Genomic DNA, 16,005 nt, shown 5'->3' on the forward strand with positions numbered 1-16,005 from the left:
CCTTGCATTCCTACTCCATCACCCGCGACGGTGTTTCATACTTCTGTTCCCTTCCATCAACACGTGGTACCTGGCTGGAGTTCAGGCAGGGCTCCATATTAGTCTTTGGATATTCTGGTTCTTACTTCAAATTGATTACCCAACCATTTGGTCAATCCCTCCTGGTCAACGGACCATCGCTGGCTTGTTTCAAGCTTTGGGGGTCCGCACTGCTGGAATGTATATCATTTCTATGAGCCAGGTAGCGCCAGCATTGCTGGTACTATATACTGGAGCAATGTACATCTCGGCCCTCCCAATTCTGATTTCGATAAGATCGACCAATGTATACGAAGAGCGCTCTATCGGTGTCGAAGCCCCAAAGTCTGAAAATCAGGGCCAAAGGAACGAGAAGTCTTTTATTGGAGTCAATTATTACCCCTCCTAGATTCTTATCGTTGTTTTCCTGACTCAGCTAGACACATCTCCAAAAGCAACTCTCCTCAGACGCCTGGTGGCTCTTCACAGCCTTCTTTCTCATCTGCATCGTCGAGCGCACAGCCTTAGCCATCCCCTCTCCGGGCTTCGACATCTACGCCATCCTCTTCGACACCGTCTCCGCTTTCGGCACTGTCGGTCTAAGTACTGGCGTCCCATACAATACCTACTCCTTCTGCGGGGCGTGGCATACCTTCAGTAAGCTAATCCTCATTCTTCTAATGATTCGTGGTCGGCATCGAGGGCTGCCTTACGCGATCGACCGCGCCGTGCTCCTACCTGGAGAGGAATTGATGGAGAAGATGGATCATGAGTATAATGGCTCGAAGAGAGAAGAGCATGAGGAGGAAGTTGTGAGGGAGGAGGAGAGGGGTAGTCAGGCTGAGCAGGGAGGGAAGGGTCAGGATCCTGAGCAGGCAAGTTGATCGTGGCAGAATGTGATGGAGTAGCCAGCTTTCAAACCTCCCGTGTGTCGTGCAAGGAGACTGATAACCTTCAACGCGCCATGGTATGAGCTCAACAAGCCACTTTCGCTTTTCCTACCTCCAAGGGAAGGTACGACTACTCCGCTATCTTTGGGACCTCCCTCGAAATTCCGATTTAAGCCTGGGTTTCCCGCCCAACACGCGGTACAATTGAGCAGGCGTATCTAACCGCGCATAAGCCTACTTTACGGACCTGCTGACTCATGTCTACAACTCAAAACTTCACGTACGCCAATTAGTTGAAATGTATTTCTTGATAACACAAATACGTCTGCTGCATCAATCATAAGCATGGGTTGAGGCCTACCGTTGCCATCCATGCCTCAAAACGAAGGTATTTTCAAATATGCAAGCTTCGATCTAATCGCGCTCTGCGCTCTGGCGAGCAGTCTACGTCAAAGAGGGCGATGTACTTGTGACGCTTCACAGACTCCTGCATCTGGTAGCTTCAATTGGACGGTCTTAATCACATTTGATGACGGCGTGCAATGGGTTTTCCGTTCTCCTTTCATGGGATTTGCGTTTATGCCAGTGAAAACGATCTCTTTGCTATTGGCTAGTGAGGCTGCTACTCTCAAATACATCAGACTTCACAGCAATATACCCGTTCCGGAAGTCTTCGCCTATAGGGACATTGACTCAAAACCTACAAGACTTTACTTTCGCTAATGGCTACATAGTATCTCGGAGGACAATGACGTCGGCGTTCCCTACATTTTGATGAGCAAGGCCGATGGCATCCCGTTGGCAGATAAATGGAAGCCCAATACATCAACACGCGACAATAGACTAACCCAAAGTCAGATGGAAGGAGTTGTCTGTCAGCTCGGGGTCATTACTGAGGCCCTCTCACGTCTGACTTTCGATCAAGCCGGCTCAATTATTGAGGAAGGCGGAGAGTTCCTCACCACGACTTGTTTGACCCGTGGGTTACTTCTCGATCAAAGATATGCCATGGGAGATATACCTCGCGGACCTTTCAAGTCAGAGACTGATTACTACATAGCCCATCAATCGGCATACTTTGAACATGTGCAATGCTATCCTTTACGTTCCCACTGTTTTCTTGCGCCTAACCCTACTCAAGAGGACTACTACTGCACCCATACCGGTTTCTTGAAAGCGTTGATTTGGTGGAGCGACTTTGTGACCGTGGGAATGAAGATCAATGGCTCGGAAAATCGGGTCGACTACGTTATTGCTGGAGAAGTCGTTCTTGATCGGCTCAGAGACCAGACCCGTAGTTTCTCTAATAGTCTTTCGAATGGCTGCCAACGGTCCTTTGCACTTCACCATCCGGATTTAAATGTCGACAATATCTTTGTCGACAAAGACTTCAAAATCACCTGCTTAATCAACTGGCAGTTCTGCTCTACTGTCCCCTTTACTACGCTGTTAATACCACCTGGTCTACCACAGTCATGGGATGAGCTTGATGACTCCTTCTCATCCATGTTCAAGCGTGGTTTTGAGCACGCGTTACAAGTCAACACAGCAGCCCGTGATGTCGGTACCAAGTCAGCTCTTTGCGAGATTCTAAACAAGAGCCGTCCCATGTGGCTCTTCGATCGTCTACTAAACCTCAACTCCCTGGCAGACCTCCATCTATTTCAGACCGCTTGGGACTTGATCGACGACTCAACCCAGAGTGTCGAGGAGCTACTTCACTCGCAGCAGGCGCTGCAGAAGTACAAAAAACTGCACAGCGAACTGAGAAAGTATGACAAGACGGAATCAAAAATTGCACTTAAGGAATCGAGACATTTTCGCAATGATACTGAACGGCTGGCGATTGCTAGGAAATTGACTTTGGTTTCTGAGTGGTCCTCGCGCTTTCATGAGCCGGTACTCAGGAAGAACGGCGGCGCTTTTGTTGCGGACAAGCGGCTGTGGAAATGGATGCTAGAGGCACTTAAGAATTGACATGGAGCAGTACCCTTGATGCATACTTATCTAGCTATAGAGCAAATGGAATGAGAACCACGGGTACAGAAATACATGCTTTGCCTGTTGATCTCACACGGTTGATAGCTGCTAATGATTCGTCCACTTTTTCTTCGCGAACCAATCTGTGCACACTTCATTCCGTCTCCCTTAAGCTATCTCATTTAAGTCGGCGATAATCCACCACTTGACATGCTTCTTCCGCACCGGTCTTTACCACGCGAAGACACTCCCTTTCTCCGGCGCGAAACCAGTCAAATTGGATGTAGGAGTTAAGAAGGCGGTGAAAGAAGATTTGGTCAGCGATCTCTGCCTAGTCCAAAGCGAAGTTGCTAATTCTGCGTGCAAGCTTCCATTCATTGGCGGGCCAAGTCCCCTAAACCATCGACGGTAGAACTTCGGCTCATATGCACCAGCATGCGGCTGTGACTCACTTGCTGTGAAAGGACAACAAAGCAATGGAGTATGGGACAATGCTTTGAAATCTAACATGAGAATCAGAGCTCTCGAGGAAGAAATGAAGGTGAGGATGGGTTATAAGAAGGGCTGTGGGATCACGTATGTAGAGCAAGAATCCAGAAGCAGGGCCGTAAATTGATTGAAAACCATTCCCACGATCAATTGAGTCCCATCGTCTTCTGATCAGAAGGACACCCCATCAGGTCAATCTGCCCAAGCCAGATTAGTCCCACAATTGCACACCTCAAACGGCCTTCTTCTATATCATAACCACGACGATGACCTCACATATCGACCCTTTCGCCGCCACTTACATTCCACACAAATCCTCGGACTCATCCAAAGCTACCTCATCCCAAGCCACACCAAAAAAGCACCGCATCGACCTCGTTATTCTCAGCCCGAGCTCCTCCAAGTTGAACATTAGGCGCTCGTCGGAATCAACAGAGTCAAAGAGTAAAGACAGCAGGGAGAGTGAGAAGTCATGGAGTTATACCAACTATGCGAGTCCTTTTGGCGGTGCGTATTGAGCAGCAAAGAGACGTGGAGTGCAGAATAACATGTTCAAGTACAAGAATGGGAGCGAGATTCTTTAATTACTTTGGGGTAGAGGCTTGAAAGATGTTCTAGTTCACTCTTGTTTTCAAACTATCGCTTTTGACTCGTTATACAAGGGTACTGTTGAAGAGAATGAGGGAAGGAAGAGTAGTTTAATCGCAAGAAAGGGGCTACGGAGAAACACTCGACTCGCTTAGCAAAAACTTTTAGTCCTCGAATTACGCAAACGTGATGTGAACTTCTCGTTCTTTCATTTCGACCTCGATTGTATGGACACATGCCTCAACAACCTGCAAAATAATGAAGAGACATTGCTTTCCGAAATGAGGTGACAGTACATACAAGCTATCACACAAAGTGAAATTACCTCAGCTCAGGATCAACATCATGGAACCTTGCCCCGGCCTTCTTGCCGCCCCCTACCAACATCTCCCTCATTCTCTCCATCCATCGTCCTTCTCCACGAATTCACTCTCCAGCCTCTCTGTCTCTCGTCCTCAATCCTCCTCCTGAGCCATCAACATGCCCCCTCCCACCCCTCGTGCTCCAACTCACCTCCCAAAGCACCTAATAGGCTTCTCAACAAAAACCTACTTCGACCTTCCCCAAACAACGACCTACATCCAAAGCCTCCTCTCCTCCCTCTCTGCTTCCTCCACTATAATCTCCTCCCTCTCCTCCTCCTCGCCCCAATCGTCCCACACTAACCCAACAACCGATATAGCTCTCTTCATCCTCCCCTCCTTCCCAGCCCTCTACCCCGCAAACCAGCTCCTCACCCACCACCGCGACCTTCTCCCCCAGCAAGCAAGCCCCAGCAACGAACCAACACCAGAAATATGGCTCGGCGCCCAAAACACTCATACGCACCACGGCTCTCCGCCCCTCACGGGCGAAGTCTCCCCGCTCCTCCTCGCCCAAGTCGGCTGCCAGATCGTCTGCGTGGGGCACGCTGAGCGGCGCGCTCCTCCCCAACCAATCCCTTCCCAACCTGTCCCCTCCCCTTCCCTCTCCAACCCACCACAAGCCCACGACCAGCTCAAGAGCATCTACGAGACCAACACCCTAGTGGCAAAGAAGGCGCGCGCGGTGGTAGAAGCGGGCATGACGCCCCTGATCTGTATAGGCGAGACATGCCCTCCCCCACCAACGTCTCCATCCGCTGACGCCAGCGCACGTGAATTTGCGCGCGCGGAGGCCGTGAGGAGGGCGCTGGTGGAATGTGTGGAACAGGTACGGGTGGTGTTGGATGTGGTTTGGGGGGCGCCTGACCCTGTCCTTGTCCCCGCCCCCGCCCTTACTGCAGACAAGGCCGCAGCTGTAGGTACGGACACGGAAGCAGGGGCAGGGCTGGGGGTAGGGGTAGAGGAGGCCGGAGAGGTAGGCGAAGATGAACCAGCCCTCATATTCGCCTACGAGCCCGTCTGGGCCATCGGCGCGTCGCAGCCTGCGAGTGCAGACCAAATTCGCGATGTCATAAGGGCTTTGAAAACTTGGGTCAGGGAGCGATACGCGGGAGGGGGCGGGGGAGATACAAGGTGGTTGTACGGCGGGAGTGCCGGGCCGGGTGTTTGGGGGAAGCTGAGGCAAGGGCAAGGGGGGAGGGCGTGGTGGATGGGTTGTTTCTTGGGCGGTTTGCGCATCAGGTTGACGGGTTCGTGGGCGTTGTTGAGGATGTGGTTGGGACGTTAGGAGGAAGTCGGGAGGAGGGTTGAGGAGGAAAATGGTATAAAAAGGAGGGAGAAGAGAGGGTAGGGTGGAAGTATGCGTTTGTGAAGAGGATATCGGGAGTGAAAGCGGGAGGAAGCTGTATGGCGCGGACATGAATTGCGTCGAATAATTGCCCGGGGCTTGATGAGTAGCATAGCGGCATAAACATTGAGAGGAAGTGCCAGACAAAGCGTCACACAGGGCTATACTCTCTGCTGTCCGACGCTGGATCTTGAAGCGTTGTATTCAGACTTGATAATGGCTTTCGAAATGGGTGTGTCGGACACATCATCGACGCTTGATGCCAAAGCTCGCAATATTACCCCCTTTTCATCCTCACAGGCATGCCTTCAGCAGGCTTGGCCGTAGCGATCAGAATCTGATACGCTCGCTCTCCCTCCGGCGTCGTCCTGGGCAGCCCGCCAGACTTCTTCACGTCCTTGCCCTCGTCATAAGCTACCTCGATCGTGAGATCACGGAGCATGAGCACTAAAGCGACTCGGGATTCTATCATTGCTAGCTCTTGACCAATACAATTGCGCGGGCCCCATTCGAATGGTCTGTATGCTCCCTTGATGGGAAAGAGCGGGTCACCTTCTTTCACCAGCCATCGCTCGGGAATGAAGGACTCTGCTTCAGGCCAGAACTTGGGGGAATGGTGTAGGGCGTGGGCAACGGGCCATGTCATGAATGTGTCTGTGGGGTATTGACGACCTTCGTGTTGCAGCATGTAGCCTGGTTGGCCCAGGCGGACACTGCTAGCTGCTGGGAAGAGGCGGAGGGTCTCTTTGATTACAGCAACGGTGTACGTGAGGCGGTTGATGATACGTGGGTCATCCTTGATCTTCTGCGCTGTCTGTTCGATATTGGGACCGAACACTTCGTCACACTCGGCGCGAAATTTCTGGAGAACTTCTGGGTTTTCTGAAATGGCCTTTGCGGCATAGCATATTGTTGAGCTTGTTGTGTCGTGGCCAGCAAACATGAAGACTTTGATGTGGGGCATGACCCCCTTCAAGAAGCCCGCGTCGAGGTTTTTAGTCGAGCCCTTCCCTTCCTCTGCCCGGTACTCGTCGAGAGCAAGGTCTAGGATTGGCTTTCCACGCTTCTTCTTCTCTTCGTTCCCATTCTCGAGGTCATGGCGGGTTTGCAGCCGATTTGAAACGACCTTGGTCAGATAGCGATTCATTCTGTACTCATTGTACAGGAAAATGAACGGCCGTACAGGGTTGAAGATTCTGAATGGATTCATGTCACCCGATTTGGGGAGCCAGGTGAGTTGACTGCGGAACGCTTCGACGAACTCGTTTTCTGAAGTTTGTGCATTCATAGATGCATCGCTACGCCTTGTCAGTCATTTCTGGGATGGTCAAGCTGCCTTCGACGTACAGCACAGCTCTCCCAATCACATCGATTGTGACTCCCGTTGCCGCTTCCTCTAGTAGAAATCTGTCCCCTTTTTCGGCATGTTTGACAAGAATATCACGGAAAACCGTACAGTCATCGACAATGCCACTTACGAGCGTCATCAAATGCGCTGTGGAAAAGCCGGGGTTGAAGACGGCTCTCCACCTCTTATGCTCCTGCCCTTCCAGGCCGACTAGAGATTTGAAACCAGTGATATGATTCAATGTTCTTTCTAGGGCCGGATGCTTTGGTAGGGAGTGCTGAACCGTGACATATTGCGCCAGCTCTGGGTTGACAACGGCACAGATTTGATCACCCACTGGCCATGTGTCGACGTAGAAGACGTCTGGAAGGTCGTACGTTTGCTTCAGGTAGTGGATGAAGGTGTGAGGGTGAATGTTCTCAGGGAGAGACATGACAAGCTTTGCCATTGTAGGTATGTGACCCAGGAGGAAGTTATGAGGTGGTTTTGGCTACCACCATGTAAATACAATGAATTCAACGTTCATGAGCGCACGTACCAAGCCATTGAGTCTTGTACGATGCTGGTACAGCTTGATGCCGAATTGCACAAGGAGCCCTGCAAGCAAAAGGCTTAAGGCTTGGAATAACATTTGTAGATAGGTCATAATGGCTGAGTGTCAAGGGGGAAGGAAGGAGGAGCTCGTCGAAACCTGGCGAGGAAGACAACGGGTGGTAGAATGGTATTCGACCGCGCATAGCGACAGAGGCTCTGAAGGCGTCCATCATAACTAACAGCGTCAGCGTTCTCTAGTGCCAACGGCTTGACGGCTGGTGACGGGGAGGGGGATCAGGGCCTGAGTGGTTATGTTTATGTTGCGAAGCACTAGCGAAATATACACAGACCTTGGCGTAATATATTTCACTGCCATCTGCTGAATCATGCCATTTCCGTCATGTGCCAGTGACCCTCTAACTCCATGATCGAAGGCCTCTGAGCTGTGATGGCCGGAATCCGTCTCAAACCATCTGACTCTATCGATCTACTTGTGGTGTTGCTCAATTCGAAAGCCTCCAACTCTGCCCCGGCTGTCTCACTGACTTGCACCTCGTGCAGTTCCCCGTCCGATATTTCCGGCGTGGGACGCTCGCTTGCTTCGATCTCTACCATTGAGTTCTCAAGGTCAATGGTCTCAGGTAACGAATTCATACTTCTTTGGTGAGACATAGATGTGAGGCTGTTTTCTATTTCCATACTTAGAGGCAGAAGCGTTTTCAAAAGTTCAGAGCCTCGTTGCTCTGGCCTGATGTAGCTTCGCAAGACCTGAATCTTGTTGATCACGAAGACGTATATTGGCTGCAGTGAGGATAGTGACCCTAAAGTGGGTCAAAGATCTTTCAACCAGGAAATATTGATCCTGACCAACCATAAAAAATTGATAGGTTAATTTGGACTGAAGTCCACATCTGTGTGCTGGCGAAAGCCTTGTACAACTCAGCGTCGTACACGTGCTTGGGGGCAGGTGATCTCTTAAGCTGCCTCTCGAGATCCATTAAATACTTCAGGCGTATCGCTGATGCTAGAGTAGTCGTAATTATGGGAGAAGAGGATCTACCTTCAGTACATCTGCAACGAATACTGGGTAGGAACATACACTGACGCATATACAAGACATGCAAGGAGAGAAAGTCGCCGCAAAGGACCTATGCTCAATTCCCAAAATCTTGCGAACATTAATGTCCCGTGCACCACATGCAGACCAATGTATGGCAAGATGATGACTTTGTACATTAGCCCGCGGCTCAGGCAGGTTGCACTCCCTGCTGGCACTTCCCAGGCCAACCTGATTGGACGACATTGAAAGACAGTCAAGGAGAGCTGCTCAATTTAGTTCCCCTATTCTCTCGTATCGCTCATTAGAACGGGAAACCCACCGCCATCAAAGCCCATAGCGTCTTTGCTGCCTGCATCAAGCCTAGTACCCCGCGAAAACGTCTGACGTGGGAAAGAAGACGCCAGTAGAATAGGAACACCCAAGAGTTCAGAGTCAATAAGCATAAGATCCAGCAAATATCAGAGACGAAAGCGTAAAGAGCAAAAGTATTGCTTCGCGTGCCGTCCTGACTGCAGCTCAAAAAGGAGTTGGTTTCTCGTATCACTGAATGAGTCAGCCTGACTTCTGTGCGAATTGTTGACTTTGCTAGATTCATTACGCGCGACTGCCGTCATATAAGCTAAGACAGATGCTAAGGACTAGATATCGATGAGTTTTTCTTCCGATACTAGCATCAACATGTCTTTACCAATGCCGGAAGTATCAATAGATCATCATACCACAGGCCAGCATTTGAGAGCACTCGGCGAGCGACAACTTGAAGGATACAAGAGACGACGGCGAGAAGCCATGTGCACGTTATAGGGGCTTGAATACGAAGTTGCTGGCGAGCTAGGAAGTCTTTGACCTCCTTACTATTTTTATTCAAACAAGAATTCATGTTTGCAGACGATATTCAGGAGAAGGGAAATAGGTGCGTGTTTTTCAAGGTACTCTTGTAAGCATCAAGAAAGCGGGTAATATCTCCTCGCTGCATACGCCGCATGCTGAGCCTTCTTCAGCCTCATAGCGTGCATGCATGGAGACAAGGAGAAGGAAAAAGCTCCGATGTTCACTGTTTATGTCCCGTCTCATCTGACATTGTCAATTCTTATGACCTTTATCTCAGCACTACCAGGTCTGCGGAATATAAGCTCTGATTGACAAACATCCTAGTGAATACGATGGCAATACATCATCCACAGCGCCGGACCATCGACTTCAGAGACACTTGTCTTTCAAGGATCGCAAATGTCTACCGACCGCTTTGAAGCTGATTGGGCTGTACGGACAATGATGATCTCACTCACTGAGGAGATCTCATGCATGTACGAGGAGAACAGCCCTCTGGCTGCAGGGATCACAAGGCTGAGCATCCTCCACCACCCAAGGCAAAACAATCTACAAGCGGTCTGGGAAACAATGGGAGAGTCGGTGAATATGCAAATTGGGCAACCTTGCATAACGCCTGAGCTTCAATCCGTCGGGACCACTATTTGCCCATTAGCACAACGAAGTCTAGACAAGGCTCCTCACTAAAGCTGTGCATTGGCCCGGGCGTCTTGCCAAAGTCGTCTCCTTGGATATTTAACCAATCTATCCAAAGTAGTTCTTTGCGCGCGTCAGGCACCCTAGTCAAGCTGGACTACCTGGCCAAAACAAAGCCTTTCACCAATGTCAGCACGCCTAAATTCGATTTGCGGCATGACAAACAACCAGCAACGAAAATATCGTGCTCCCTTTTGCTTCGAATGCAGAATCAGAGACCCGAAATATGTCTGGGGTGTGATCGCTCACACAAAATACCATTTCTAAAATCTATGATCTCAGATCAAGGCTCTATCTCTATGCCTCTTAATTACAAACATTCCCCTCATACTCGCCCGACGTCAGCCAGCTCCCCAGATACCCATACGGCATCCTCGCCTGCGGCAGATCCTCACCATCTCCGCACTCCTCAAGCGCAAAATCCCACTCGTGGTCACAATCCGTGTACTCCATCTGCTGCGAAAACGCCACCGTCTCCCACGTACAGATCTTCATATTACTCACACACTCCGCGTTCCAGACGCCGACATCCGTACTCAGCCCTGTCCCGGGCGCGTTTCCCTGCGTCCCCCCCGCCGCGTCCGCGCACACCTGGCTCCCCTGGAACAACATCTGCGGCGTGGTGATCCCCTGCGCGAACACCTTCTCCAGCGCCTCTGTATAATTGACCCCCGTGCTCTTCGTGTTTTCCAGGTTGTACGAGATGTTGGCGTCGCTGTCATACCACCAATTATCGCAGATTCCCCACGAATCGTAGCCCTGCGTGCACCCAATATCGTACGTCAACTCCGACCCGTTGGTCGCCAGAGCGTGCACGTCCGTGTCGACCGCGCGTGTGATAATCACGCTATCATCCTGCAGCGCCTGGCTGACCACATACGTCTGCAGCGCCATCGTCACATTCTGCGTGATCGTGTTCAGATTCTGGATCTGAGTGGAGAAAAACCCGTCGCTTGCAAAGGCCATGAAGAGCGTGAAATTACCCATCACCCCGATTATCGCGTTCTGCACGTTCGTCTGCAGCTGCGATACGATCTGTGCTAATCCCGCGCCGATGTTGCTGATCTGCACTTGCGTCTCGCTCGTGTCGCCGGTTGCTAGTAGGTTGCGTGCCAGCGTCGGCGCTTGCTGTACCCCGCGCAGGAGGTATTCGCCCGGCACCTCGATCTGAGTGAAGAGGTTGCGGCGCGCCGCCTCGCCGAGGGCGGGGATGAGCGCGCCGTAGCCGCTCGGGGAGATCAGGCCCAGAGCGAACGCCATGACCGAGAGGATTTCGAGCAGCGGGAACGGTTTCGGGAGGGGCAGGTTGAGCAGCTTGCAGATCGCGGCGATGTTGTCGGATGTGAGTCCGTTGGCGGCCGTGATCGCGAGGTAGTAGGTGAAGAACCAGTTCTGCAGGTTCCAGATGTTGAAGGCGACGTAGAAGGCTTGGGGGCCGTGCTTTTTGCCCGCGTAGGCGTGGATGTCGGGGGCTGGGCATTGGGAGCGGCCGGTGAAGGAGCTGCAGTTTGCGCCGCCGCCGAGCTCGATGTAGAGGAAGCAGTCGGCGAAACCCATGGTTTCGTCATCGCATTGCTTTTGGTTGAAGGCTACCCAGTCCGTTATGTAGCCGGTTACGTTGAGAACTTCCCAGCACATGTTGAGTTGGTGGGCGGCCGGGTTCATGCATTTTGCCTTGTCATCATCGCTTGCGGTGCTGTTCATGTAATCGCCATACAGGTCTGGGTCTATATCTGCCGGGGCAATCGTTTTGTTATCTGGAGTTACTGCGGTCCCTGACAAGTTGGATATAGTGTTGCCTGTCTGCCAATTGCAAGCTGATCCACCGCTTTCCTGCGGCCCCTCCGGTGCAGTTTGGGAGGGACATCCTATGAACGGCATCATCGAGGGTTCAGATGCGCTCGATGAAGATGGTATTGCAGCAGCAGCAGATCCGGAGTCTGATAGCACCGAGGAAGAAAAGCTCCGAGTGCTTGAAAGTGGTGTCCCTGAAGCAGTAGATACTAGAGCCTGAGCATTCGCAATGACAATAAAGCGGGAGGATGATGAAGCCGTGGACAATATTGAGGACACTGACGATGATGATATCGAGAGAGACAGAATAGGAGGCGATACGGTAGTTTGTGACGCCAAACTTGACACCGTGAACGAGGCGTTGAGCAGCGGCTCAGAAGACGATGACGATAATGATGATGATATGAGACCTGTTTGTGTAGATAAGTCGCGAATCGAGCTTGATGGCTGTGGTATTGACATATTGAAAAGACTCCCCGTGAGAGATGGATCTGGTGCTGGGGTAACGGCCGCTAGTAACAAGGCCACATCGGAGGATGCAGGCATGTCTGATGATGAAGGCGATGACAAAGTAAGATTGAGATCGATACGAGCATTTGAAGGGCTAGCGGTAGCTGTGTAAATAACGGGAGAGAACCTTGTTGGATTTGAAACGTTTTTACTTGGTTCAATTGAGCTCGCGGGATCAGGAACGGCTGCACTTGAGACCGAGGAAGAAAATGGTGTGGAGGAAGGTCCGATGCTCAAGCTTTGAGAGTCCGCTGAGGAGCTTGACTCACGAGTATTGGACGTGGAGCGGGTAGGAGATACCGTCGAGCTTTGTGTGGCTGAAGACATGCTTGTAGAAGCAGAATCGCTGATTTGCGGACAGTCACCCCAAGTCTCGCCTTGTGGAGTCCAAAGACCATTGATTGGAATCCGACATTGAGAATACCATTTGCTCTGGCACATGCATCGGGCTGGTTGTACACAAGTTCCGGGGCTGCCAGGCGTACAATCGCCCCACAAAGGTATGCTACCGACGTCTGAAGGGGCTACTGATAGTCCAGAAGATGACGTAGAGCTTTGCAAAGCTTCTTGCGGGTTAAGTTGTAGAATACTCCTGATAGGCAGCAAGGTGCTACTTGAAATAGATGAGTCGCTTATCGTAGATGAGGCCGGGGTTATCGAGGCGCTGCTGTCCGATGATACGGTATTTGAGGTCGATGTTCGGCTCGGCATTGGAATATCCTCCCTACTAGATGGGGGAGTGCTAGTAGTTGGAGTAGGGTTCCCAGATTGCGTTGGTGTGCTATAGTCGCACGGGGCAAACGCGACCCCAGGCGTTGGCGCTTGTGTGATGAGGGGACGGACTCTATAGTCGGAGCATTGACAGAACATTTGGCCTGGGTTGGTAGGATCCATACTTTTCTATTTGTTAGCCAAAGCCTTCCCTCAATGGCGTGTGCAGGAGGCTTACAGCGTCCAACAGAATCCAGTATCTCTTCGTTCGAGGATCGCAGTGCCCGTTGGGGGTACATCTTGTAAATTGAGATCGAATCTATCATGATGTATATCATTCGAAGGACGCGACGTTTGTCTATTACGTGGGGCTGCGATGATTTGGAGTGGAGTCAGGAGACAGTATAGAAACAGGCAATTCCTGATAATGCCAAGAGTTGGCATTGGAAATTGCCTGTTTGGGAGATGGTAAAAACAATATCCGAATGTAGCCTGGACTTGTGCTGGGTATGCGTGGGGGGTGGTTGGCCATATATGCAGGAGCGAGGGTAAGTCTCTGCGGGTCTCTAGAGACGAAGGTGGTGTGCCTGTAATTAAAAATGAGGGCGAAGCTGATGAGCGGGATCAAGTCAGAATGTTAAAGAGAGAATCATTCATGCCGAGAACTCGCAATCCCATAGGATTGAGGCCCTCGAAATCGGATGATGTGCAGTTGAGGATATGATTGGCTAACAGCCCTCATGAGAGAATACAAATCTATAATTCAAGAGTGGGTGGAGTCACACCAGGAACTCTGGAAGGTTGGGACGAGCGAGGAGTCCCACAGAGCGGGCGAGTTGTGTGCCACATGGATGCAATGGTGGATGGTTATTCGTGTCAAGGGCTTGTCCCTGACATGGGAACAGCTATATTCCATACAGCAAGGGCAAGCTTGAAGAAAAAGGCTCCTGCGGAGACGTCCGGATGATCACCGATGCCGCACACCATCGTGCCGGAGAGGACTAGGAAAATATCGACTTTGGCGATCCAAAGCAACAAGGCCGTGATTCACAGGGGTAAGAGTCAGCTCGCAACCGGATGGCAATTGACACTGCCACAGGCAAGAACGTTGGCGGAATGTTGAATGGCAGAGATGTAACAGTACGGCCCACGTGGTCTGTGTTATGGCTCGAGTTCGTCAGAAGTGACCCGGTTGCTCGTTGAATATACCATTCTAGCGTAGCCGCATCGTCGGATGTTCTGTTGGTCATCTGAATCCATTCGTTGGCTACGTAGGTGAGTGCGTCCCTGAATCACTCCACCCCCACGGCGCATGTGATATTTTAATAGCCCAAGCCTTCCACGTAATCCCACGAATATCTTCCGAGCCCGAAGGCCACAAACATTACTAAGATGGTGCGCCTCGTGTCGTAGAGTGAAACAATGTAAGCCAGCAAAGCTCCCGTTGTCTTAGGATTGCGCGCGGAAGAAGCGCTTGTAAGAGTCTCAGATGTACTCACGACGCTCATATATATGTCGCTCCTCGTGCTCTTGTTACTCGATTCTATTGGCCATTTCCAAGCTGCTCGTTGACATGCTGGAAATGCAGAGGCAATGGTCTTTCACAAAGCCACGATCTGGTCTTGTGCGAAGGAGCTCATCTTTTGACGTCTGCTGAACATAGAAGCCTGGCTCGTTCGAAGTTTGATGACTTAAATGTACCGATGAGGGTTGGATCGTCATGACCTTGCTGCTCTTGAAAGATGCAAAGGCGGTCTCTGTTGGACACGGGTTGGATGTCGAGGATTCTCAAGTCTCACTTCCAGCGACATCGCGAGCTTTCCTGACTCTAGCGACTTGCGATCGCGCAATGAAGCGAGGATGTTTATTTGGTGGACATGCAAAGGCCAAGTTGTCGCTTTCTTTCTTACTCACGCCTCTTCACACCTTGAGAACATTCCGTCATCCTAGTCTGCTTACTTTGGAACACGAGAACACGAACCAGTATGCTGCACGTGTCTATTTTGTCTGGACTTCTGCTCTTCTCCTCTCTCGCGCTATCGCAAACATACTCCACCTCAAATTCATCAGGTGCCGCTGTAGAGGATCCCAATTATGTCTATTGGAAATGTTTCACCAGTTCTTCAGATTCGAGGTTTCTGGCGAACCTGAATCAGTGTCAGAAACTTCTTTTGTTACCAGAGCTGCCCAAGAGATCAATCATATGTATGTTGAGGCAACAGAGCTATATCGCGCAAGCATTCAAATCAATGTGGCTGACAGAGGTTCTTACGAACTTAGCAACCTTTAGACACAAGCCTGCCGGTGGTAGTCCTCGTCCATCGCTGTATGAGTTGCCACTCGATTTGCACTATCAACAGTGCGATCTTCGACTTGATATGGATCCAACAACTTCGGTCAGGGATGAGCAGAGCATGTGGACCAATATCGGTCTCGCAGCTTCGCAACTCATTGCTGCTTGTAGTACGGATTCCCAATCCACTGGTGGCTGGATCAGGACGGGCGACAACGATCATTTGGTTGTCACTGTTGGAAGTCTAAGATACTTTCAATCTGACTCTATCAGCGCCGCCGAGAATAATACTTTAAGCGTTGCTGCGCCGAATGTTGCGAACGTTGAAACCTCTTGATCAGCGTGCCCGTTGAATATAAAGTGGTGTCTCGAGGAGAATAAAGCATGTTATCAATCGAGAGTTTATGAGAACATAGGATATACCGCCCTTCGACCGAGAGTCTTCGTACATAGAGAGTTCGGACATCAAAGTGGAGTTGCACTTATTGCTCGCTGTCCCTAGATCGTAATTTGAGCATGTAGGCTTGCTTATCATAGATCAATCGTAGAGATT

General features: G+C 50.8%; 5 protein-coding genes across 5 annotated transcripts; 2 read left to right on the top strand and 3 right to left on the bottom strand.

Annotated features, from left to right (window-relative positions):
- Positions 1-1,487: 1,487 nt before the first annotated feature.
- KY384_003416 (uncharacterized protein) lies at positions 1,488-2,885 on the top strand (the record flags this gene model as incomplete). The annotated part of the gene is made up of 2 exons (XM_044811930.1): positions 1,488-1,577; positions 1,653-2,885. 2 exons carry the CDS (start codon positions 1,488-1,490, stop codon positions 2,883-2,885), a joined length of 1,323 nt encoding a protein of 440 aa, XP_044671063.1.
- Positions 2,886-5,952: 3,067 nt separating this feature from the next.
- KY384_003417 (uncharacterized protein) lies at positions 5,953-7,471 on the bottom strand (the record flags this gene model as incomplete). Its single annotated transcript, XM_044811931.1, has 2 exons — positions 5,953-6,979; positions 7,023-7,471. 2 exons carry the CDS (start codon positions 7,469-7,471, stop codon positions 5,953-5,955), a joined length of 1,476 nt encoding a protein of 491 aa, XP_044671064.1.
- Positions 7,472-7,941: 470 nt separating this feature from the next.
- On the bottom strand, positions 7,942-8,555 carry KY384_003418 (uncharacterized protein; the record flags this gene model as incomplete). The annotated part of the gene is made up of 2 exons (XM_044811932.1): positions 7,942-8,378; positions 8,429-8,555. The coding sequence occupies 2 exons, from the start codon at positions 8,553-8,555 to the stop codon at positions 7,942-7,944; spliced, it is 564 nt and encodes a 187-aa protein (XP_044671065.1).
- A 1,895-nt stretch (positions 8,556-10,450) lies between these two features.
- On the bottom strand, positions 10,451-12,025 carry KY384_003419 (uncharacterized protein; the record flags this gene model as incomplete). Its single annotated transcript, XM_044811933.1, has 1 exon — positions 10,451-12,025. The coding sequence occupies one exon, from the start codon at positions 12,023-12,025 to the stop codon at positions 10,451-10,453; it is 1,575 nt and encodes a 524-aa protein (XP_044671066.1).
- A 142-nt stretch (positions 12,026-12,167) lies between these two features.
- KY384_003420 (uncharacterized protein) lies at positions 12,168-13,235 on the top strand (the record flags this gene model as incomplete). Its single annotated transcript, XM_044811934.1, has 2 exons — positions 12,168-12,509; positions 13,056-13,235. The coding sequence occupies 2 exons, from the start codon at positions 12,168-12,170 to the stop codon at positions 13,233-13,235; spliced, it is 522 nt and encodes a 173-aa protein (XP_044671067.1).
- Positions 13,236-16,005: the final 2,770 nt, after the last annotated feature.

This window comes from Bacidia gigantensis (assembly GCF_019456465.1).
Source record: "Bacidia gigantensis strain McMullin 20006 chromosome Unknown contig_180, whole genome shotgun sequence".
Taxonomy (NCBI): domain Eukaryota; kingdom Fungi; phylum Ascomycota; class Lecanoromycetes; order Lecanorales; family Ramalinaceae; genus Bacidia; species Bacidia gigantensis.